The sequence below is a fragment of the Mesoplodon mirus genome, assembly GCF_964341445.2.
Source record: "Mesoplodon mirus genome assembly, chromosome: 17".
Taxonomy (NCBI): domain Eukaryota; kingdom Metazoa; phylum Chordata; class Mammalia; order Artiodactyla; family Ziphiidae; genus Mesoplodon; species Mesoplodon mirus.
The window spans coordinates 6,096,845-6,122,053 of record NC_138993.1 but is presented as its reverse complement, the minus strand read 5'-3'; the positions used below and the strand labels follow the sequence as shown (position 1 = coordinate 6,122,053).

At 40.4% G+C, this 25,209-nt stretch overlaps 1 protein-coding gene and 1 long non-coding RNA gene across 9 annotated transcripts in view; one reads left to right on the top strand and one right to left on the bottom strand.

Annotated features, from left to right (window-relative positions):
- Positions 1 to 3,441: 3,441 nt before the first annotated feature.
- POMP (proteasome maturation protein) lies at positions 3,442 to 16,388 on the bottom strand. The gene is made up of 6 exons (XM_082601992.1): positions 16,285 to 16,388; positions 13,690 to 13,787; positions 11,913 to 11,973; positions 9,823 to 9,924; positions 8,018 to 8,111; positions 3,442 to 3,611 (listed from the first exon to the last, which is right to left on the bottom strand). Exons 1-6 carry the CDS (start codon positions 16,285 to 16,287, stop codon positions 3,544 to 3,546), a joined length of 426 nt encoding a protein of 141 aa, XP_082458118.1. The 5' UTR covers positions 16,288 to 16,388; the 3' UTR covers positions 3,442 to 3,543.
- Positions 16,389 to 16,399: 11 nt separating this feature from the next.
- LOC309792385 overlaps positions 16,400 to 25,209 on the top strand; it is a 31,498-nt gene continuing 22,688 nt past the window's right edge. For 6 of the 8 annotated variants that reach the window (XR_014291698.1, XR_014291699.1, XR_014291700.1 and 3 more), the window contains exon 1: positions 16,408 to 16,504. This is a non-coding gene — a long non-coding RNA (uncharacterized lncRNA). Of the gene's footprint in view, positions 16,505 to 25,209 lie in introns of all 8 variants that reach the window. The other 2 variants (XR_014291701.1, XR_014291702.1) reach the window with 2 other exon arrangements.

The window sequence follows — 25,209 nt, the reverse complement described above, 5'->3', positions numbered from 1 at the left end:
CAGTTTGTTGAGTATCTTAAAGATCGTTACCTTGAACTTTGTATCAGGGAGGTTGTTTATCTCCACTTCATTTAGTTCTTTTTCTGAGGTTCTTATTCCTTCTCTTGGAACATATTCCTCTGTCTCCTCATTTTGCCCAATTCTTGGGCAAGTTTATTTCTATGTTACATAGGTCAGCCACTTTCCTAATCTTGGAGAAGTGTTCCTATGTTGGAGATATTCTATGGGGTTCAGCAGCATGCTTCCCTCTGGTCACCAGAGCTTTATGCTCTAGGGAGGCTGTGTGTGCCCTTCTCTTGTGGCAAGACTGACTACTGTGGGTGCGCTGGCAGTGGGGCTGGACCCTGGCCCATTTGGTTGCGAGGTTGTGCCTTGTGCAGTGGCTTGTACTTGCTGGAGGGCAGGGTAGGCTTCCCACGTGGTTGGGTGTTTGACCCAGGGGTGCACAGGGCTGCTGCTGGCCCACTGATAGGTGGGACCAGGTCCCTGGCGCTAGCAGGACATGAGAATTCAAAAATGGTGTTTCACAATGCTGGTGTTATTGTGGTAGCACAAGTTCCCCAAAATGGATGCTGCCAGCATCTCTCCCCAGGGGGAGTCCCAGTTGCCTCCTGCCTCCCTGGATCCAAGATCAGCAAGCAGGTCTGACCCTCTGTCCTTTTGAATTAACGTCTACACTGGGTGTCAGGTTGCATTTACCCTTTCAGAGAGAAGTCTGTTTCCTGTAGCCCTCTGGCTCTTCTGAACATAAGCCTCACTGGTTTTCAAAGCCAGATGTTCTGGGGGCTCATTTTCCTGGTGGAGGACCCCCAGGCTGGGGAGTCCAATGGGCTCAAACCCCTTGCTCCTTGGGGAGGATCTCTATAATTGTGATATTCCTCCCACTTCCTCACCAACCTGTGGGTGTGGGTCCTGATATACTGTATCTCTGTCCTTCCTACCTGACTCGTGCTTCCTTCTTTATGTTTTTAATTGTGGGAAATCTTTTCTGTTAGTCTTCAGGTTGTTTCCATAGACAGCTGTGTGCTGTAAACAGTTGTCATTTGGGCATGCCCATGGGAGGAGGTGAGTTCAGGGACTTTCTACTCCGCTGTCTTGGCCACTGCCCCCACCAAGGTATGGGCTCTTAATTAAGGATTTGTTGTACTTGAAGGAACCTGAATTTCAACTTTGAAATCATGAGCTAAATAAGTTGAATAAAGTATCACATTTTTGGTTTTGCTTTATTGAAATATCAAGTCAAAATTTGGTTAAACTTAGATTCATCCAACTGTAGACTCCAGTAGAAGATTATACACTATACAGTCTTTCAGCTTTTCAAAAGTAATCTACCTGTTCAGACAATTTTCTACACTCTTGAAATGGCTGTATTCAAAGGAGTAACAAAATGCAGGAAAGCACTGGGTTATACTTATGTGTACTCCTGAAAGAGGGATAAAACCCACTGCAAAAAGAAAAATTAATAAAAAATAATAAGCCTATCGTTTATATTTTGTACAGAGGGTAGGAGTGAAGAGACGTGTCTAGTGAAAGAGCCATCCCATGATGTGCCAAACAGCACTCAGTTATTTGCAAACCCACCCAACACTTTGAGACAATAAAACCCACAAATTCCTTTAATCACATATATATTTTAAAAAGTAACACAGAACTATATTATAGTCCATTAATTATGTTTATATCTCTTTTATTGTGAATTTTATCATTTTAGTGTTAATAAAATTAATTTTAATCAGGCACCGATCTGTGAAGTATCTCTTAAACCCCCAAAATACTAAACTAATTCATTAAAACAAACCCCACAGCATCTGAAAGAAAAAATGCCTAACTGAAGAGTCTGGCACCTAGGCAAAGTATCTCAGAGGAACCTGAAATTTACTCTTATGAAGGAACCCAAATCATCCCAACTCCAGGCACACACTGTAGTTTGCAGAGACTACTAGAAAACTTTCCAGCACCGAGGTACACAGGAAGAATTAACTGATGCTAATGAATGTTATTACTATAAAGGCAAAAGCAAGCATATAAATCAAAGGTTCTCATCCCTGGAGAGCTTTTCAAAAGTAGACTTCCTGGGATCCACCCCAGACTCGTCCTTCTGGAATTTCTGAAATTCAGACCCTGACACCAAAATTTTTTCACAAGATTTCCAGGTGATTTTACACGCACCCAGGGATAAGGATCATGGGTGTAAACACAAAGGAGGTAAAAGAGGAAAAGGAGAGAGGGGGAAGCATGAAGGCCTTCAGAGAATAAGCACTAATCATGATTATCAATTTCTGTGTTTAAAGCATCAGCTTTTCCATTTAAACTATGTTCATTAATTTTACAGTACCTTCTACTGGTCAGGAAGATTATCTATTATTCCTAAAACTAACTAAGGTACAGAAATCTCCAACTTTGTTAATTAGTTGAAAGAGAACACATTTAGAAACAATCCATTAGTGAACCTTCATTATTTCTATATTTTCTCATAATTTAAGTGTAAAGTGGGTTGGCAAATATTGTGTTGGCAAAGACAGTTTTAAGCTCAATCTCAACGGTCAGGAGCAATTTTTACCGTAGGATGTTTAGCAGCATCCCTAGCCTCCTTGCACTAGATGCCAGTTGGAAACCCTCCCCAAAGTTGTGGCAACCAGAAATTTCTCTAGACATTGTTAAATGACCCCCCCGACTCCCAGTGGGGAGGGGAAACATTGCCTTCAGTCATAAATCAGTGACTTAGACAATAAAAATACTCCTGAGAAATTGATAATCTTTAATTTTGTATACTAGGTCCATAAAAAAATACCTTATTAACGAAGAACAACCATAGGGAAGATTTATTTTTAAATAAACTATTATGGAATTTGTTCATGAACAGTTGTGTGTGTACATGAATGTTCTTTTTTTTTAATTTAAGCATCTTATATTAATCTATGCAGTAGTACAGTTTAATTGACATCTGTTAATTGTTTAATTTTTCACTTTAAAGACAAGACCAAAATCAAAACCTCTGAACTTATACTTTTCAACCTGAAAGAATCAAAGAATGTAGTTATAATTCTAAAGTAGCATCAATAAAGCAAGTGTTATTCTTATGAGTATTAAAGGACTATACTGAAACAAGGTAAAATATAATACTCTTATTTTGTACTTACTTTGAAATGCTGCCACTGAACAGATGTTTATTCTGAGAGATGCTACTATGAAGTTTGCAGGCTCAAATACCAATAATGGTTATTCAAAATTAAATTTATGAAATAACCAGGAAATAGGCTGAATTGGAACCTGTGCGTAGTTTTATGATATTAATTAGCAACATCTTTTAAAGACACAGAAGCCTATTGTTTTAATATAAATTAGAAGTTTTTAAACCACCTCCCTTTAGTGCCTTCAATTATCACATAAACCAAAAACCCAAATAATTTCAAATGATCACAGATACTATTTAGGCAAAAATTCTCATGTGTCAGTACTTTTAATGTTGTGCACATCAAATTATAGTAAAAAACGACTATAAACAAGATGCAGCCCCTCTATTTCCATGAACAGCACACTGCATTACAGTAAACCGAGCTTATATTCAACCATCAAATGTGGTTCTCCCATTAGTTCACTTTGTGACGGGTCTGAAAACAAACAAAAACAAACATATTAAAGAACGAGACACTTAAAATGGGTGCATTCTACTGTATGTCAAGTATACCTCAATTCAGGTGATTGTAAAAGAAAATATAGATTGAATAAATTCTTTTTCAAAGTTCTTAAGTTTTCCAGTGCTTTCAGTTGACTCTAGGAACAATCTCTAAGAGATTAAACAATCCGTAATCTAATTTGCAAAACCCATTTTATTTCTATCACTCTGTGCTCTGTTGCAAATACATATATACACAAACCAGAATTCTAGAGCAAGAAAACCTTAAAAACCTTCTCTCTTGTCTGTACTGATGTCAGACGAAAGTCTTACTTTAACTGCAATAATGCATCTAAGAGTTTTTAAAATGAATAACAACATTAAGCTTCCTACAAACAAAGCCTCCTCTCCTCCACACAGGACAAGAAACAGAATAAATACCCAACGAAATAAACTGTAAAATCAGTTTGTAAAAATAAATAATCATTAAAATAATGATTACCAAGAGTAACAGATCAATTTGGATGTTTCCTCACTGGATCTCCTAAGAGACTGGAGATTACTGTGTCACATTAGTTCAGCAATCTCTACTCTTGACATCTGTCACACAACAAAGTAACCTTAGCAACAACTGATACTGTTAAAATTATTAAGAGTAAATGGCTATGTACACAATAGGCATCCAAAACCCAAATTAAGAAAAAGTATGTCCGCACATAAGTACAAAGAACAAAGATGTTTGCTGCAGCGCTGTTTTGTGTTAATAAGAGAGAAAACTCAATACATGTATTGATGCAGCATACCTACTACCATAAGATAGACACAGTATGATACCAATTGTGATAAAAAAATATATACACAAAGCAATGCCAGATATTTTCTGATTATATATATTTGTATGAAGACACACAGAAAAAAGTCTGGAAGGACATACACTAACTAAAAGCAGCAAGCAGCAGGCAAATAGGGAAGGAGGGAGAGAAATGGGTTTGGGGTAAACATGGAGGACTTGAGTCTCAGCTGTAATGTTTTCAGTTTTTAAACAAAGAATATCCTTATTTATGTAATAACAACTTTCCTTTTAAACTCTGCTTTTTAAAGCTTTTGACTTTAATAAAATACGTGCTTATTAAATAAATCACTTGCACCAGAAGACAGCACACCATGTAAGCAAGGCCCTGGCCCGTGAGACTCCCAGGGAGGACCCGGCCTCTTGGTCAGTCTCAGTTCCCTCATCTTAAAGTGACAGAACTAGAGTAAACAGAAGGCCGCTTTCAGCATTAAGAAAAAGTCTAGTTGTGACTTTCTTACTGCCTTCCTCACATTCTCTTCCCTTCCTTAAAATATAATGTGCAGATTTTTCTTGGCCAAGCACTTCCCCGATGAGCAAGCAAACAAAACCCTGATCACCTCCAACACTTTAAAAAATGTAAATTGCAGAACTATACAGATTTTCATCACAGTTGACTAGTCTTCATATCACGCTTAGATTAACACACTACTCCCTCATTAGAGACATTAAAATTCCTTCTGGGTCAAATGTGATGAGAATGTGGTGAGCAACAGCTTTCAACACTCATCATGGATTAAGCACCTTATGAGGCACTGGAGACACAAGAGTTAACAAGACAAAGTCCCCAGCTCTCATGAGGCCTGTATTTAAGTTGGGGAAAACAAATAAGAAACAAGAAAAATACTGAAAAAGTGATAAGCAAAGAATGAAAATGAGGTGACAGGGTGACTGGGACTACTTTAGACTGCGTAGTCTCTGAAGGAGTGACATTTAAACTGGCATCTGAAAACTGAGGGGGAAAGTATTCTAAGCAGAAGGAACAGCTAAGGCAAGGCCCTAAGGTGAAGCCATAAACTGTCCATAAATTATACAGTCACAGTCCCCACAAGGCGGAAACTACCCAAAGTACAGTGCAGTGATCTCATCCTGACAAAAATCACCTACCTAAACAGAGGATCTTTCTAGTTCTTAGTTGCCTTACAGAGATGAAAGGAATGAATATATAAAGATGTCCATAAGATAGCTAGTGATCTTTTTTTTTTTTTTGCGGTACGCGGGCCTCTCAGTGTTGTGACCTCTCCCGTTGCGGAGCACAGGCTCCGGACGCGCAGGCACAGTGGCCATGGCTCACGGGCCCAGCCGCTCCGTGGCATGTGGGATCTTGCCGGACCGGGGCACGAACCCGTGTCCCCTGCATCGGCAGGCGGACTCTCAACCACTGCGCCATCAGGGAAGCCCCCGCTAGGGATCTTTTTAAATCTGAAATTCCATCACATGTCGTGGCTTAAAATCACTCAATGGGTATGGACACCAAGGGGGGAACGTCGGAGTGGGGGCAGGCGTGGTGGTGGCGGGATGAATTGGGAGACTGGGGTTGACACAAATACACTAATATGCGTAAAATAGATAATAAGAACCTGCTGTTTAAAAAAATAAAATTCAAAAAAAAGATTATAGATTGAAAGAAAACAAAAGAGCTGAAGAAAAAATAAAGTTACAATCTTCAGATGTCAAAAGAAAAAACAAATCACTCAATGGCTTTCTGTTGCATTCTGAATAAACTTTTTATGGTCTGCAAGGCTCTGGCTCCTCTGTACCTGCCTGGCTTTTCAACCTCACCTTATTCTACTTTCCACTTCCCTCGAAACACTCCAGCTACATGGGCCTTCTTAACATGTTCTTATGTGTGTTGAGAGACAATTCTCTAGGAGCCTTTCTTGATTCCACAAGTCTTGGAGGCAGAGGCACTGTCTGCCTTTGTTCTGGACTCTCTTTCCAAGGCTGTTTCTAAAGAGAGATTGTGTTGCCCTTGGGGCACAGAATAGGCAGGCTGACTGCCCATTATAAGATTCAGGTGCCCTGAACTTCAGGTTCCCCTTACTGTAACAAAATACACTCTATATGCAGGTTTCATCTAACCCTCTTCTTGCTGCCCTGTGGGAACTGGGGCTTAGGGACCCAACAGAAAAGCTGATGCTCTGGCTTCTGCTACTGCTGTGAATAACAAACTGCCCTTTGTCTCGAGGAGTCTGTCTCTGCCAGCATCCATGAAACCACAGAGGGCTAACTTGTTAGCTTTTAAAAAAGTGGAATAAACCCTTCAGAGCTCTTTGGCTGTTCTCAGGTTAGAGACCCTGGACATATAGCTTCTTCTGTCTGAAATATTCTTCCCTCTACTTTTAGCTCAACTAATTCATGTATCTTTCAGGAATCAATTTATATGTCATATTCCCAGAGGTGCCTGGCCCTCCTACCCAACAACAAACTATACACCTACCCTTTTTATTCCTAGAATTTAATCACTGTTTGTAACTACATGTTTGTGTTTTATCTGTTAATGTTTACCTCCCCCATTAGGAAGCACAGATGTTTTGTTTTTTTCACCGTCGTATATTCAAAGCCTAGCCCAGTGCCTGATGTATAACAATTATTTTACTGACTGAATAAATGCTCAGTATAAGTCCCTCTCCCTTTCTTTCACATGACTTTACAGAGGCCGATTTTTAAATGAGTCCATTTTTATAACTAAAAGATAATTATAAACCTGAACTATCACCTTACTAATTTTAAATGAGGTCTAAATTCAATGTAAAAGCTTAGGGATTCCAGGTTTTCCTTCATTCAGAAAGTTCCCTCAAGGAAGATTCTCAAAGAGGAGGCTTATGAGACTTCTGCTGCGTCCACAGCATCTCGTTACCGGACATTAGCAGCCAAGCAAAAGTAATATAATTTAATCCTGTTGGGTTTTTCTGTTTCTCCTAAACTGCTGAGGCATAATGAACAGAGGTAATACTGGACAGAATTATATTTGTTTACCTTCCTCAGAACCAGAAAAAAATAAAGGATGCTGCATGTACTGCTCTTACTTAAAAGTCATTTATGTCACACATAAGATAATCATGCAGAGAATTTTGTTAAAAATGACAGATTCTTCTTTACTATTCACCATCTATAGAAACACAACAATTACTTAGGAGGACAGGGTGGGTATTTTTTAAAGAAAACTCTGATCTTATTTTTTCTAGTTGTTTTTAAAACTAGTCACATCCCACAAACATTCTGAATAGTGCAACAACAATCCTTGTTTAAGCTACCCTAAGAATATTGTATTGGACTCACACATCAGACTTTATCCTCAGGATATGAAAGGAATGACTGTCATTAGTTGACTGAAATGACTATAATCTCAGAGCTCCATAAATAATTTTCACTTTTAAAACCAGTTAAAGAAGTTATTACCATTCAATTTTATCTTATTTCATTGAATAAACACAAATGAATTCAATCAGCTATAAACTCCACGAGGACGAAGACGCTGTAGGTTTCATCTGCTGCTGTTGTCTTGTACATTATTGGGGCTCTATAAAAAGATATGGAATGACACTTACCATTAAGAATATCTTCAAATCCAATAGTCTCATCATTACCCCTCAAAATATCCAATGAAAGGTTTGAGCTTGGAAGAAATGGAAGACGCTGAACCTTCAGGAAAAGTATAAAAAGGCAAAATTAGAAAAAACCAAGGGGAAAAAATATACATGACCAAATTTCACATTCTTCATTCTTTATTTGTAAAATTCACAAAACTAAGTAACATATCAATTTAACCAATGTGGGTTAATCAATTTAACACGCAAGTTCACATTTGAGACCCAAACCAAAATTTTAAAAATTCCTCAACACTTTACGCAAAATATATACACTGAAACTGAAAGCTTTTTACTAACACTTAATAATCCCATCAGGTTTGCTCATATTTGAGGGCTTTGCTTCTGTCCAGGAAAACCAAAGCACGTACCATGTGATGAAATGCAAAATGCTAGAGCCTAACACCATTCTTTGTTCCTAATAAATGTGGGATGATCAAATTCCTTAAGAAATTCCAACTCAGCGAGAGCATTATTCTACTTAGTAAACCAATTATTCATTTTTTACGTTGTTCTGTATTGTTCACACAAATGTTTAAGTTATGACCCTTTAAAACAGTACCGATAGGGACTTCCCTGGTGGCACAGTGGTTAAGAATCCGCCTGCCAATGCAAGGGGCACGGGTTTGATCCCTGGTCTGGGAATATCCCACATGCCGTGGAGCAACTAAGCCCGTACGCCGCAAGTACTGAGCCCGCGCTCTAGAGCCCACGAGCCACAACTACTGAGCCTGCGTGCCACAACTGCTGAAGCCAGCATGCCTAGAGCCCGTGCTCCACAAGAGAAGCCACCACAATGAGAAGCCCAGGCACCGCAACAAAGAGTAGCCCCCACTCGCCACAACTAGAGAAAGCCCATGCAGCAACAAAGACCTAACGCAGCAAAAAATAAACTAATTAATTAAAAAAAAAAACAGTAGTGGTTAACTAGAAATGAATCTCAAAGTCACCTGTGGGCCTTTAAAAACCACAATGCCATTGTGAACTAGTGTTATATACTTTTTTCAATTATTAAATAAATATACTGCAGACTAGTATCTAAGTACAGTGGAGAAAGCATGGGCTGTAGAGTCAGAGAGATCTGGATTCAAATTCTGCTTTTATTACTTACTTAGGCTTTGCCTAAGTTACCTGACCTGTCTCACCCTGTTTCCGTATCTGTGAACTAGGATAGTAGCACCTTCCTCTCAAACCTGTAGCATGCTGCAGTGTGAAGTATACATATATAGTCACTGGCATATAGTTTGTACCCAACAAACTTTAATGTAGCCAAACCAAATTTTCAGTTTTTCTGTCCTTTGTAAGTTGTCCAGCAATCATTGGAATCAATGTAGTGTGATGTGACAGAATCCAGAGCACAGATGGGGAGACAATTCTTACACACTTGGAGGGACATTTCCGAAGATCTTCTTCCTAAGCAACAGGTATACTCAGCAATATACAACCTGCCTATTAGATACCTCCACCTGGATATTCCTAGAGGCATCTCAGATTCAGTGTAACCCCCCAAAGGAGAAAAACATGGAAAGTGAACACAGGTAAGTTTTCAGATACTGAGCCTATAATTTAAAGGAGTTTTCCATTTCAAAGCTTCTTTTCTCTATGAAGTAGAAATCAAGGTCATATCCTAAAAGGGGGAAAGTAGGATAGATTGTAGGGGAGAAGAGAAGGTAAGGTTTGTACAGCTGTTATTAAAATAGAAGGCTCCTTCCAACTGATGTCAACACACAGGTGGGATGCACACAAACTGACATTCATAAACCCACCTGCTGCACTGCCTTGAATTCCATTTGTAGTTTTAATGGAGCAAATAGACCCTGGATGTTTCTTAGTGTGGAAAAGTTCATTTTATCTTGGTTGAGCTGGAACTACAAAGACAACAATGTAAATTTAGATGTTACTCAACATTCTGCTTTCAAAACAGTTAGCACTGATACGCACGTGACACAATACTTAGAGGAAGGATTTCAGTATCCATTAACTGAAATAAAAACGAAGTATTTTTACTAATTTCTTTGACAAATTTTAGAATATGTATGTCTATATTTTACCTGGCATGCAGGTGTCCTTCACTGGTGTAAAATTACCACCTAAAATTCAGATTTACAGAACTAATACATTAAGGGAATGTTTTTCACATTGCAGAAGTGCATTTACAAAGCATAATCATATTTCAGTGCTGTTGATTAGAATTACTGCAAAACTGGTAGAGCAAAGAAAAGGTATAAATAACCTCAGATCCAGAAAGTTTTATACAGGGACAATAATTAGTAAGAAATTTTTAAGTATGAAAGGATTTCATAAAAGAAATAATCAGACCCATTATACGATTCTGTTAATTAAACTACAATGCTTAAACTCCACCATTCTGAGTAATTGAGTCTGGGGGAAAAAAGAAACCCAAACTCTGAAGCCTGTCCAATTTGTGTTGGGTACTAATAAGCAATTCTATTCTGGAATCATACTCTAAGCACTAATACTACTTCTAAAAAACGAGTCAGGTTTACCCCCATCTAAATATGTATAATTTATCTTTTGAACCCAAATGCAGAGCTTCACATTCACCTCTTTGTTTTTCTTGAAGTTGTGGCCTAGTCTTTTGGTCTATTGGGTCATCTATGATGTAGTTCACTTATTCATCAAAATGAGCTACCCTTATTGGCCTTTTCTTCCATAAACCTGATTTATATGTTTCCTATGGCTAATCCGAAGTCTCTGAAAAACAACCTTCTCAAGTCATCTTCTGAGCATGAAACTAGAATGCAGCTAAAGCAGCCAGGGGCCTCTTTATTTTCTCGTCTAATTTGAACTTCAATTTCATCATCAAATTATTTGTTCTGGGCCTCCCTGGTGGCGCAGTGGTTGAGAGTCCGCCTGCCGATGCAGGGGATACGGGTTCGTGCCCCGGTCTGGGAGGATCCCATATGCCGCGGAGCGGCTGGGCCCGTGAGCCATGGCCGCTGAGCCTGCGCGTCCGGAGCCTGTGCTCCGCAACGGGGGAGGCCACAACAGTGAGAGGCCCGCATACCGCAAAAAAAAAAAAAAAAAAAAAAAAAAAAATTATTTGTTCTACTCTTTCTTAACGAAAAATCTTTCCCCTTGCTGAAGAGGGAGGAAACAAAACAAAACAAAACGGAATAGGTCAGCTTCCTGTTAACTGGGTAACACTGCACCATCAGTCCCAAGTAGTAAGACACCTCCTTCTTCTTGCTCTGAATGTGTTATTTAAAAACCCTTTAGGTTGTCTTTAGGACATCTGTACAAGCTATACCCTCTGAGGAATAACCTTTCCCCACCTATTTATCTGGTTAATACTGTTCTAAAACTGTTCAAATGCCCTCTTCTAGAAAGCTTTCCACAGGTGGTTGCTCCATCCCTAGTCCTCTACAACACTTTATGAAGCCCCTATCCACTGCTTATCCTCCCATTAAAATTTCAGCCCCTTAAGGATGAGGACTATGGCATATTCACCTGTGCACCTACTGTGCCCAGCAGTAACTTGGAGATGCAGGGCTTGAAAAAGAGGTCAAGGCTAGAGATATGGGCTTGGGAAGATCAACAGCAAAAATGGCAGAGAAAAAATATAAAAGAAAACGGGATCATCAAAGAGAACATATGAAAGGAATGGAAAGGTGGACTAACCTCTAGAAATGTCTATAAAAAAAGACAAAGAAGAATGTGTAGAAAGGGAGCTTTAGTGAAGCAATACAATGATAACTCAAAGATTAGGATATTGAAAACAAGGCCTCAAGTTCTTCATGGTTAAATGCTCAACACCAGAAGTGTCTTAATCAAGTATTATTAAAAATATTTTTCTACTAGAGGATAAAAATAAAAACACAGGTAACATACTTACATTTTTTTCTGATAATTCAAGAGGATGACTGGGCAAAAGTTCATTTTTCACATAAGAAAACCTGAAAATAAACATATAAGATGGAAGATTATACATTACTGAATACCCAGAGCTCAAAAGCACATCTATCACTGATGTCGTGTAAATAAATGGCACAAGGGAGTTCTGGGGGGAGGAGTGAACTCTTCTGCATCCTGAGTGTGGTGGTGATGGTTCTGGGAATTAACACGTTTTAAAATTCATAGAACTATATACCAAAAGGAAGACAAGAAGTCAAATTTACTGAATATTGTTTGAAATGCATCTATTATAGATACTGGTGGTCAAGACTTCAATTCACTGGGGAGAACCCCCCCAAAAATGGTGCTAAATGATGCCCTGTATCTAGAAGAAATTTAATAAAGTATGTTTAATACTATTACTCTGATGACATGATTCTTGTATTATATAAAATATCTAAGCCTCTTTTGTTCAGATCTAATGCATATTCAATAGTTAATATATTTTTGGTAAACACATGTTGAACGATCTGTTTGACATTTACCAAACACCTACTATGTATAAAGTACCATATTAGGTGATATACAGCTAGAACCAGGCCGCTGGTCTTTATCACCCTTGATATATAAAGATGACTATCTTATTGTCCAAACCAGGATCTGAGAGCTGAAGGAAACCCTAGAAATCCTGGAACGATCGTTTACTGAATACTATCTTTGTACAGAACGTTATCCCCAAAGTGGAATTTGATAATGGCTCTGCTCATGGCAATCTTACAGTCTAACTGGGAAGGAAAAGCATTTCATGTGAAAACAAAAAAAACAAAAAAGAATCACCCGGATTGGTTACTGGCTAGCTTATAAATCTGATGCTACTATACTACTGCCAATTCCAAAGGCAATATAGTGCATCTTCTACTACGGAATGAAAAGACAATAGTGAGGTATTCTAGCTGCTCCCAGAGACCAATATTAGAATGATATTCTAAGACAGTAAGATTAAACACCTTAAAATTAGATACAAAATTCAAAAATTCAAAACACAGTACGTACAAAGCGGGGAGGAAAGCATTATCCTTATTTGATTAAGCAGAAAAACAATCTGCCAAGGAAAAGGACCAGTACTAGAAATTCAGACCTAAACATATAGAAAAATAAAGAAAATCGAGGGAAGGGGCATAACTGTACTGAAACTAGAAAAGAAAAATAAGAGCAGCTAAGACTTACCCAGAGCTTACTAATGCCATGTACTGGTCTAAGTATTTTCCATGTGTTAGCTCATTCAAAATAACATATATGCTATTACTAGCCTTACTTCACAGGTGTGGACACTGAGATGTATAACAATTAAGTAACCTGCCCACAGGCATACATCTAGTAAATGGCGGAGCCAGGACCAAAACCCAGAGTCCATGCTCTTTACTGCTATGTTCTAGTGTCTCCCAAAGAAAAGTCAATTACTCCAATAGTTAATCAGATAAAGAGACAAATGGCTCTCCAAGTTATCAGCAGCACAAAGAAGAATCCGACCAAATCATGCTACTGGATAACATCTCCTAGGAAGATGCCCTTTCCTGGGAACCTACTACTCTGATAAGATGCTTCTTCCACTACAGAACACATCCAATCCTACCCTCCCCCTCCTCCCCTAAAGTGTATTACTTGCTACCTCCTAAATTAAATATACATTTATGGCCTATCAAAATATTTAAAGAATACTGTGAGAAATAATTCACATTTTACCATAACAAAGTCAAAGTCACAATTCCCCCATATACCCTTTTCGAAGAAGATCATGACTTTCAAAAGGTCCACTTGCTGAAAGTTCAGTAACTGGAATACTGTCCTTTAGCTGAGATCCCAGTCCTCTGGCATTCTACAACAGAAAGGAAAAACACTATTAAATATAAACAGTTCAAAAAAACACTGAACATCTCTGTAAAAAACACTGCTTAAGCACTGGAAATTAAAGATAAGGTCTTTGCCCTCAAAGGGCCCAGTCTAGACAAGTACCATGAGCCTTAGCATTATGGTAGAGGAATATACATGGTTCAGTGAATAAAATCGAATTTGGGGTAGGAAGAATTCCTGAGTTGGTCTCTGAGTGCTGTCAGATTGAAAGGCATTCAAGTAAAAGAAAAAACATGGGTAAAAGTACAAATGAACAAGCTACAAGTAGTTTGAGATGACCAGGTAACTACATGTCTGAGTAGAGCAGTAAAGGCTGGCAAAAAGAAAAAACGAAAAGGCTTAAATATGCAAAGAAACTTCTGTTTTATTCTGAAATAGACAGAGAGCCTCTGAAGGGTTATGGCATGATCAGATTTACTTTTATTGGAAAGATCCCCCCCTTAGGTTAGAATGATCGGCACAGAATGAAAAATGTTGAGGGCAGAATCCTGGGGAATACCATTCCTTATGGACAGGGAAGAACAAGGAAAATGGGATTAAGAACAGAGAGAACAGCTAGCTAGAAGAGAGGAGTCACAGAAGCTAAGAAAAAAAGGGAATTTCAGAAAGTATTTGGTTCCCATAAGAGGGTACTACCTATGAAAAATAAATGTACCTAATCAGGATGGTATAAATAAAAAGAAATAAAAACAAAGACTCACGGTATATTTGGTACTACTGCATTGTCACCCTACTCCTTTATACTATAATTTAATCACCAAATATTTATTAAATATCTACTATGTGGCAGGTTGTCTACTAGATACTGAAGATACATATCTGTCTTCCAGGGCTTAATCTAATGAAGATAGAGTAAACATGCAACTAAAATGTAATACATGTTACCATAGTTAAAACACAAGATGCTGAGTTTAAGTTACTTGTTGCTGAAATACATCATCCCTGCAATTCTGCAGAAAAACGTAAAACAGCTGCAGGTAGTATGGAGTGTTATACTCTTCTGGGAGAAACTATTCTGAGAAACCAGCTTTTTAAATTGATGTTTTACTTTATTTGTATATTTTACTAGGTCAGGTGCTGCACAGTGTCCCGGGTTTCTTCAATCTACCGCCCCAGTCCAGGCTCACACCTGGATAATGTTAACAGCGCTGCCTCTAGCCTGTTCTGTTTTCCAATTCTGCACAGCAAGATTTGCCTGATAAGCAATTTTCCTCACCAAAGCTGTTAAAAAAACAAAACGAAACGAAAAACAAAAACCTTTCACTGGTTTGTCAATGTCTTGCCTGAAGAATAATGTCCAAGGTCGGAAGCCTGGAACTCAAGAAGCTGTACAACAGGTTTCAACTCTCCCACACAGAAGTCATAGTTAATTAGGAAAAGAAACTGAAATCTGGTGTGGATGCCACTAACCTGATGAAGGCACAGAACCTCTCTGGCCCTGTTTCCTCATCCTTCCAGCTGCCTGAACTCTTTCCAGGACCAGAGTTGTATGATTGTACCTTTCCAAAAATACCTTCTGTTGCTTTCCTACATAAAGGTTCTCCTCCTCCCAGACTGCTTTATTGTAGAGTAACGGAAGAAAAGTTTCTTCTACACACAAAGAAAAGGGGGATTCTGATCTCTGAGATCTACTGTTATCACTTTCCCAATTCCCTCCTGTAAAACATCAGAATCAGTACATGATATTTCTAATAAAGTAGCAGAGAAAAACAAATCTATGAAAAGTTAATTAACACTAGTTACTTGAGGATGTTTATAAAACCTCTTTACTATGTTCAGCAGTATTTACCAACAGAAACTTTCTAGATTTGGATGGCCCAGCAGCAGTACTGGTGGTATCGCGAGCAATGACGATTCAAGAGTCTCTCCCAAATATCAAACTTTTAAGTTAAAAAGAAAGAAAAGGCGGGGCAGGAGGAAATCCACTAACAATACTGACAAACGGGGAGTAGCAACTATCCAATTGTCCCCCCTCCAACACCTGCCATACCACGAGCTCCCAAAAATGTTTGTGGGGTAAAGCTGAGTGATGGAAATGCGACCCACAGCGTGGGTTTGTTATCAAGGCAGTTCCGAGGGTCAGGGGTGGGTGAGAATGTCCGGCACTCGGCTCCCAAAGGTCCTCCCCTCGGGGGAGGAGTAGTCGGCCGCGCCGCACCCCAGACCGTTGCACTTTTGGGGGTGTCCTTTCCGGCTCGGCGCCAACTACGGGAAGGGACCGGGGTCGGGGCCGACTGGGGGACTTGGGGATAGGAGAGAGAAGGCGGTGGGAAAGGATGAAGCGGCGGCCACGAACCCCCGGGCCCGTGACTCGACAAATCATGGCGCCCGAGGCCGGCCTCCTCCTCCCGCCGCCGCCGCCGCCGCCCCAGCCCCGGGAACGGGCTGGGGAGCGGCGGCCTGCTCCTGCGCCCACGGACCCGAGCCCGCAGGCCACACGGGTCGCCCAGGGTCTCACTCACCATCTTCAACTCGCTCTGCGAACAGCTCCTCAGCCCGTTACCGTCAGCCGACCCCGCGGCTCACTTCCGTTTCCGGGGTTGCCCCCACCCACATCCGCCGGAAGTGCGTCCGTCCGGGTGAGGAAGGAAGAAGGGTGCGGGGCACCTGGAGGGAGCCGCGCGGGGCCGGAGCTCCCACGCCTGAAGTCCCGAGGGATCGGGGACCGAGGGCGCAGTAAGGGTGTGGACTGGAGGAGGGCGGGGGAGAGGGGACGCGGGTGTCCACTCTGTTCGTGATCAGCCCCGACCGCTTGTGCGGCGTTGGGAGGTGGGCAGTGTACTTTGCTGGATGCATCGCCCTGTTCATCCAAAATCTCTTTGAGGTCGAGATTACGTTTTTCATAAGGGCAAACGAGGCCCAGGTGGAATGAGTGATTCGCGTGCAGTCATCCAGCTAGTGAGGCAAACGTGGAAGCCAAAGCTTTTGCCGGTTTGCTTTTATTTTTTTTAATTACTTATCGAAGGCCAGCTATGTTCAGGACCCTGGGCTGAGACTAAGAATACAGAAATGAACAGGCTCGTGTCGTTCCTGGGCTCCAGCAGTAGAGGAACTCTTGGGGTGGGCAGGGTGACAACTAAGTAAGTATGATAATCAGTGACCTTTGAGGGCTTTTACTATGTAGTAACACAATTCCAAGTGCTGTACGTGAACTGTCTCCTTTAACCCTTTGAATAATCTTATGAAGTGAGTTCTGCACTTACCTCAGTTTTACAGGCGCTGAAAGCAAGATATAAAAGAGTTTAAATAGATATGCCCAAGGACACATTATCTATTATAGTTACAGTCATACGCTATACTCTGTTGCCTTCCAAATGTGATGTGGTAAAACGGACTCACGCGTTGTCACCATGTAGTGGAGCTAATTTAAGGAATCCTTGGGCTGACAGTCAAGGTATAAGAGTGAATTAGGAGAGAATATGAAAGACATTGCTGGTAGATTTGTTGTGCAAAAGCTCAAGTGGGAAAGAAGGCCTGTGTGGCTAAATTTCAGTGAGTAAGGTAGAGAGGAGTGTGAGATGAGGCTTAGGAGATGGAGGCAGATTTATCGTGGAGGCCTTTGTGTGCCAGATTAAGGATGAGGCTTTATCTTTAAAAAGACATGGAAGGATGTTAAGGAGGGAGGTCATAAGGTTGTATGTGTTATGCAGTGCATGACAGTGGATGCTGTCATGGATTCCACAACCTTGAATTCTGCGATAATCCACATTTTGAGTATTGTGCACTGCTGTCCTCATGTGTTTCCTTCTCGCTCTTCAGAATATCCATGTTTACCTTGAGATTTGAGATCGAGTGTTTCATTTGCATCCTTTTCCTTTCACTCAGTTCTACCTAAGGAGAAATTTTAAAACTGCATCTCTATTTATTTTTTTAATTTAATTTTTTTTTTATTTTGAGGTATAGTTGATTTACAGTGTTGTGTTAGTATCAGGTGTACAGCAAAGTGGTTCAGTTATACAGACACATATATCCATTCTAAAACTGCATCTTTTTTTTTTAAGTTTACTTTTTTTTTTTAAGTTCACTTTTTTTTTTTTTTTTTAAATTTATGGCCGTGTTGGGTCTTCATTTCTGTGTGAGGGCTTTCTCTAGTTGTGGCAAGCGGGGGCCACTCTTCATCGCGGTGCGCGGGCCTCTCACTATCGCGGCCTCTCTTGTTGCGGAGCACCGGCTCCAGACGCGCAGGCGTTGTGGCTCAGGGGCCCGGTTGCTCCGCGGCATGTGGGATCTTCCCAGGCAGGGCTCGAACCCATGTCCCCTGCATTGGCAGGCAGATTCTCAACCACTGTGCCACCAGGGAAGCCCAAAAACTGCATCTTTTTTAAAAAGTTTTTTTTTAATGTTTGTTGATTGCTCACAGTTCAGTCATTAAATATTTGTTGAGCATTGGCTTGATACTAGATTCTGGAGCTAAAGAGAAGAAAAAGCCATTTCCCTGTACTTGAGATGCTTTTGTTTTCCTGGGGCAATAGACGCATAAACAGGTATTTAAAATGCACTGTGGTCAATGCTCAATAGAGAAAGGAGCTGGATCAGGTTGGGAACAGGGAAGGACGGCACTTGAGGAAGAGGAAACGTGGAAAGGTGAGGATTTGCAGAAGGGCACGTTTGAAGACTGTTTCCATGGGGCTGGAGTTCTGGGTTAGTAGGTGGACCAAGATGATATGAGACTGGAGGGGTTGGTCGGAGCTGACGGGAAGGGCCCTTGGATGGTGTGCTGAGGTTTGGGGCTTTTTCTTACAGGGAACAGGGGATGATGGAGGCCTTGTCATAAACACTTGACATTAAAAACAAAATTATTGTGGTGGCAGCATGAGGGATATATGCAGTCAGGAGAAACCAGACACCAGAATACCACCTAGAGCATTGCAGTAGTTCAAGGCAGAGACGGTAAAGGTATAAATGAAGGTGGCACAGCATCTTGGAAAGACTTTGAGAAGCAGCGAAAAGGAGGGATGACCCTGAGAAACATAGACTGCAAGGGGCAGCCAGAGGGAGGGCGGCCTGCCACGGAGACAAAACAAATGGTCAGAGAGGCAGAAGGAAAAGCAAACTTCTGTCTTAGAATCCAAAGGGGAAGAAAGTGCTGAGGCGTTGAAAGCAGTTCAAAAGAGAGGTTAGAAAGTGGTTTTAAAATAGCTTAAAAAAATCATGAAGTCTTAAAAATGGGCCTTTGTGACCAATGTGAAGGCAAGCAAGGAGAAAAATCACCTCATTTTGAGCAGCTCACACATTGTTATAGCATCAATTAATACAAGATAGTGTTGAGTATGCTAGAGTAATTTGAAGAATTAGATTTGATTCTAGAATGGTTTGATATCATTGCTTAAGCTTTGTGTATGTTATGTAGTTTGGAGGATACAATAATAATAGTTAACATCTGTTATGTGTCAGGCCCTGTTCTTAGTTCTTTACGTATGTCATTTCAGTTAATCCTCAATTACTCTATGATGTAGGTCCTACTATACCCACATTTTAAATAATAAGCCTTGTTATGTGCCTTGTATGAGAACAAGTACCCCATTTTACTTTACTTTTTGTTGTCTTTCTTGACTTACTCTTAGGCCTCTCTGGCAGAAATACTTGTTGAAAGTGTGTTGTTGCATGTAGAAAAAAACTCCCATCTAGACTGCAGGCCGGTGATGAAACATGGTTGAGAAGCATGTGAATGAGCACAGCCAAACAAGAGCTGAGCTGGTTATTAGGAGACGTAAGAGCGTGCCGAGTTGAAAGATCCCCATGACTTTGGTTGAATCCTCTTCCCTCCAAAAGAAGAGAAAGGGTGGAGTCGAGCAGATGCTGCACTTCGAGAAGAGGTAGTTGAGTGAGGAAGTTAAGAATCAGCAGTAACTGTCGGCAGCGAGAGGTCGCGTCGACATTTTCTTGCCCCGTGAGTCAGCGAAAGTGGGAGAAAGAGTAGATACCACCGGACAAGCGTTTGAGGAAAGTGGCATCATTTTTGAGAAACCTAGGTTTTAGCCAGGGCTGAGATGTGCAAAGATCTTGTAGCAAAGTAAAAAATACCGGGGGGCTTCCCCCCTGGTGGCGCAGTGGTTGAGAGTCCGCCTGCCGACGCAGGGGACACGGGTTCGTGCCCCGGTCCGAGAGGATCCCACATGCCGCGGAGCGGCTGGGCCCGTGAGCCATGGCCACTGAGCCTGCGCATCTGGAGCCTGTGCTCCGCAACGGGAGAGGCCACAACAGTGAGAGGCCCGCGTACAGCAAAAAAAAAAAAAAAAAAATACCGGGAAGTTTGGTTGCATGTTCCAAGGGACACAGTGGCAGGGGTTTGTGAGGGAAGACGAGTGATTTCAGGGGGTTCGGGGCCTGAGCAGGTAACAGTAGCAGCGGGGTACATGGGGCAGAGAAGTTAATTCTCTCCTTTTTGCCCCCGTGCAACCTCTACGCCCTTTACCATAACCTCTAGCACTCAGTTGTGTTGATCTGTGGCCACATCTATCTGTTTCTCTCCCACAAGCTCCTACAGCCAGGGGCAATGTCTTACACATTATTGTATCTGCACCTTGCACATAGAAAGCACCCAGTAAATGTTTATTAAATGAAAAGTGGGGGAAAAATGGATGAATGGATACTTGTGCCTAATAGGTAAGACTGACTAATATGGTTGGGAAATAGGCTGGAGGTAGATATGGGCGATCCAAGATAACTTATTTGGAGAAGTTTCCAGAAGCACCCTCCTGGGCCTGGAGCCCAACCTGAAAGCTCAGGACTGTACGCCAAGGCCCTAAATCCTTGTCTGGTTACAGTTATGCCCTTTCCCCTGGGGCTAGACTCAACAAAAACTGGCATCCCACCACAAATTCTACAATTCTGACATCCTCGAACATCAGGAGTGTGTGTGTGTGTGTGATGTGCCCAGCCTTCCTCTCCCCCGCCAGCTACCAATTCTGGCCCACTTGGCCTCTCTCCCTCCCAGCCTCTGTGGCACTTCTTCTCAGCCAGATGGATTCTGTAGAGCTTTGAAATCAGAATGTGGGGATTTGGAGAGGGGCTGGCGGCAAGGGTAGGTAGTGATGGTTTTCCCTCGGCGTTCAGGGTGGAAGAATGAGAGATACGGGAGGGAAAGTAATTCAGTTGGTGTGGGAAGCTTGTAAGACATACTCTCTTCAAAGTACCTAAAACTTAGAATGTTGTATTAAGTGTAAATTTCAGAAATTGCTCCCCTACAAAGTTTGGCAAGGGCGTACACATCTCAACTAGGAAGAAAGTTACTGTGTTTCAGAGGACCTGAAAAGAATCTACAGATTATAAAGAGTACATCCAGATCCTCTTTAAACTATCTAAATTCTTACAGTGTTGGGAAAGGTTCAATGTGCTTAATTTAAGATAAATCCTATTTACACATTTTTCTTTGCAAGTCCCTTTATAAATGTTAAGAGATGGAGGAATCCATTACATCAAGTTTATTTGACAGACGCTTCTCTTTAACCCTAAGAGATGTTTCATATTCCTTCTGAAGTACTTTGCTGACTCTGATTTCAGTTGGAGCTGCTTTTAAAAGAGTGTCCTCTGATTATGAAAAGCTGGGTTTTGATAGTACTTACTAAAGTTGACTCTTTTGAATCCAGGAGTTTTGTTTTACTGTTTTACATCTGCATTGCATCAGACACAGCTGAGGTTAGCGTTCCATTTTTCCATGCTTTCATAGCCCTGTTTCAGGTTTGTGTTTTTAGGAAGCGGTTTATATTTTCAGCATAGTCTTTATTCATTTGCCTGTGGAGCATGCATCTTGTAGATTATATGCAATGAATTTTAAATTCTAGACCTGTTTCTTTTACCCTTCATTTGCCAGCCCACATGTAGGAGCATAGAATCATTTTAATATTAACTAAAAAATTTAATTCAGAAAGCGTTTCTGCCAAAAACATTGTACAGTGCCTTACAAAGCCTAATATATTATACCCATATGCTTGATGTTTTCTATTTGGATGCTGTTTTCGAATACTAGTGTCAGTGTTCCCTCCACTGGCATGAATAATTGAGAAGGGAAGTTTTTGTATTTTTGAAAATTCAAAAATTTATTCCTTGAAGACAAAGACTTGAGAGAAAATTTGCCTATATTCAAAGCACACTAGAAGGTTATCTCAAAAGCAATTTACATTAATCTTATTTGGAATCAGAAAGCTGAATAAGACAGCCTAAGTCACTCTGATTGTATGACTGGTTTATTTCACTGTTTTTCTTTCTAGAAGCAATGCATGCTCACTGCAGAAAATTAGAAAACAACAAAAGGCAAAAAGAAGGGAATGGAGAGCAGAGATAACCACTGTGAATGCACCAGATCTGAGACATTCTTTTATATGACAGAATATATCTATTTATCATTCTGAAGAAAATAGAGTGACTCCATTTTCTAAGTGAGCTGGGAAGTTTTCTCTTGGCTTTTTTCATGACCATGTTATTACTTAATAAAGTATGTCATTCTGAAGCCTTAGAAAACACCCTTCCTTTACTTCTTCAAGAGTGGTGAATTACACGTAGGCTATTTACTCAACATTTTTCATTCTGTCAGCATGGTTGGATGCCAAATGGCTGTTCTAATTTTTGAAGGTATGTTTTTTTGGTACTTGGCCAGGGAAATCATAACTCTTAAAATGCTTCATAACCCTAACCATACAATTGGATTTATGGATAGATATTATGTTCCATGTTTTGTTGTTTTCTCACTGTTTTAGTGTCTGGGATTGATGCCAAAGGCTATTCAGCCTCACTCCATTTATTAAATTAGAGTGTACAACTAAGTTTACACAATGGAGTTTAGATGGGGAAAAAAGACCTTGTTTATCATTCTACTTAGGTATCTTTACATCAGCGAGAAAGGAAAGTATTATTTCTAAAATATCTCAGTGAAATCTCCTGAGAAATAGGGTATCATAGTTAACGGAAGTAATTACCCGACGCCTGAGCCACAAGAACTCCTTGCCTTATTCCAAAACATCTTCTCTACTGCTGCCAAAGATGTTTTGTCCCCTAAAACTCAAATCTGTGACTTCCCTCCTTAAACCCCTTCCCTTGCTCCTGGTTCCTGCCCTTCAGGATTAATTCCAGACTCTGTCCAATGGCAAACAGGCCTTCAGTGATCTGACTCTCAACCTTATGCTTAAATCCTTTACACTAGTCATATTAAATTACTTGGAATTCTCTGAAAATGCCACTGCTTTCATGCCCCTGCACTTTTATTCCTGTTTCCCCCTCTTTGTGGAACGCTCTATTGCACTGTCTCAGCTCAGCATCACTTCCTCTGTGACGTCTTGCCTGACTTGCTCTGCGCTCCCCCTTTCTGGGAGAGGGGACCCTTTGTGCCCCTCACATATACATCCTTGTTTCACTGCATCTGTAACACGTTGTTGCACTTGTTTGCACATGTGCCTCTCCTTGTCTTTTTCAAAGCTTTTTAGTCTGCAAACCCCATTCACCATCTTTTGGGAGCTGATAGATCCTTTTGAAGTTTTCATCTTTCTTTAGGAACATTGTAACAGCCTTTCAGCTTGCCTACCCCCCTCCACTCTCCATGCCATCTCCAGAGTACATAAGCTCTGTAAATGATGGCTGGTGTTTCAAAGGTCTGATGGGGACTGGGTGGATTTAGCCTCAGGGCACGATTAACATGGGTGTAATTTATTTCCTATATCAAGATTGCCTTGACCCTAGCGCCAGGGTCTGTGAGAAACTAGGCGAGGTATCAGGTGCAGACAGCCGGAACTTGCATGGGTTGGGCGTTCAGGGGTGTGTTACTGGGGCTTCCTTGGGGTCCTGGCTCAGAGTGGTAATGAAGTCAAAAGACACTGTCCAGTGACCACAAGTAGTAGCAGAATTCTCTGTTTGGAGCTGAGAGAGACGTACAGTATGGGAAATACATAGAGCAACAGGAATCAGTCTTTTCAAAATATATTCCCTGAGAATCTGAAATTTCAAAATACTGTAGTTTGTGTGTGATTACTTGGAATACAAAGTAATTCCTTTGCCACTGTATTTATTAAAGGATTGTTTTGAGACATTTTCTAAAAGAAAACAGTGATTCAGAATGTATAAATTCGTATTTCTGCCAACAATTAAAATTGACCTGATGGGTTAGAAGTGATGGCTCATTCATTGTCAATTTAGTTTGTGTCTTCCTGATTGCTAGTAAGATTAAGCAACTTTTCATGTTTATTTATCATTTAGATTTGCTTTTCTGGAAATGCTTGTTCACACAGTCTTTGCTCATTTTTCTACCGAGTTTTTCTTCTTCCTATAAATTTGTAGGTGCTTGTTATATACTATAGATATTAACCTTTGTCTTACGCATTACAAATATTTCCCACAATCTGTTGTAATATTTTTCTTTTGTTTATGGTATCTTTGACCTAAACATTTTGAATAAGTGTCTCTTTTCCTTTACAACTCTCTGCTTTACTGTTTCAGTTGAAAATGTTTCCCTGACTCCTAGTGTATAAAGTTATTCTCAAATTTTATTCTAAAATAGTTTTTCACATTTTGCTTTTAATTCATATGGAATTTAGTTTTGAATATGGATTAAGGTAGGAGTCTGATTTTATTTTCCTTTAGAGGCTATGTTAAAATCTTGCTTGTACTAAGATACATTTTGAGACTCTCCATTCTAATGATCTAATTATTTTTCCAAATAACCAAATTAGGTAACATTCATTGGGCATATCTGTGCCAAATACTGTCCTAAGCACTTTACATATTTCAGCTCATTTAATTCTGGCAGTAACATTGTAGGTCAATTTTATTATTCCATATGAACTTTAAAATGCTTTTATCAAATAAAAAGAAACCATCGGAATTATGATTAGAATTACATTAGATTTGTACAGTAATTTTGGGGAAATTAACATGTTTTGTATCCTTCAATAATATTTTGTAAATTTTATCATATGTCTTAAACCTGTCTTGTCAAATTTAGCCTTAAGTATTCTGTACTTTTATCACTATTAGAAATGGAATATATGTTTTTTTCATTTTCACTTCTCTCTGGCTATTCCTATAAGCATTCTTACTGATGCAGTAAGGATAGTGTGTCTATTATTCAGCTTAGGGTAAATTATGCTGCAGTGGCAAACTGAATTCTTGGTAGTATAGAACAACAGATAATTTTCTGCTCACGCTACGTGTCCACCACAAGCTGGCAGCATCTCCTTCACATCATCTTCACCCTGGGACCCAGGCTAATGGAGTAACTGCTGTCAGGCACATTGCAGCCTTGGGGTAGAGAGAAAGGAATCAAGGTACAGCGTCTTTCTGGCTCATAAAGCTTCTACAAAGAAATGCCCCATGTCACACCCCTCCCCCCCCTTACACTTTTTAAGCCAAAGCAAAGCACAAGCCCGTATCTGACACTGAAGTGTCAAGGATGCATAATC

Excerpts from the sequence above, each read along its gene's own strand:
- POMP (XM_082601992.1), bottom strand. Across the intron at positions 9,925-11,912 it reads TTGAATTATCAGAAAAAAAT|TTCCAGCTCAACCAAGATAA; the intron begins GTAAGTATGTTA and ends TTGTCTTTGTAG. Across the intron at positions 8,112-9,822 it reads AATTCAAGGCAGTGCAGCAG|GTTCAGCGTCTTCCATTTCT; the intron begins GTGGGTTTATGA and ends CTTTTCCTGAAG.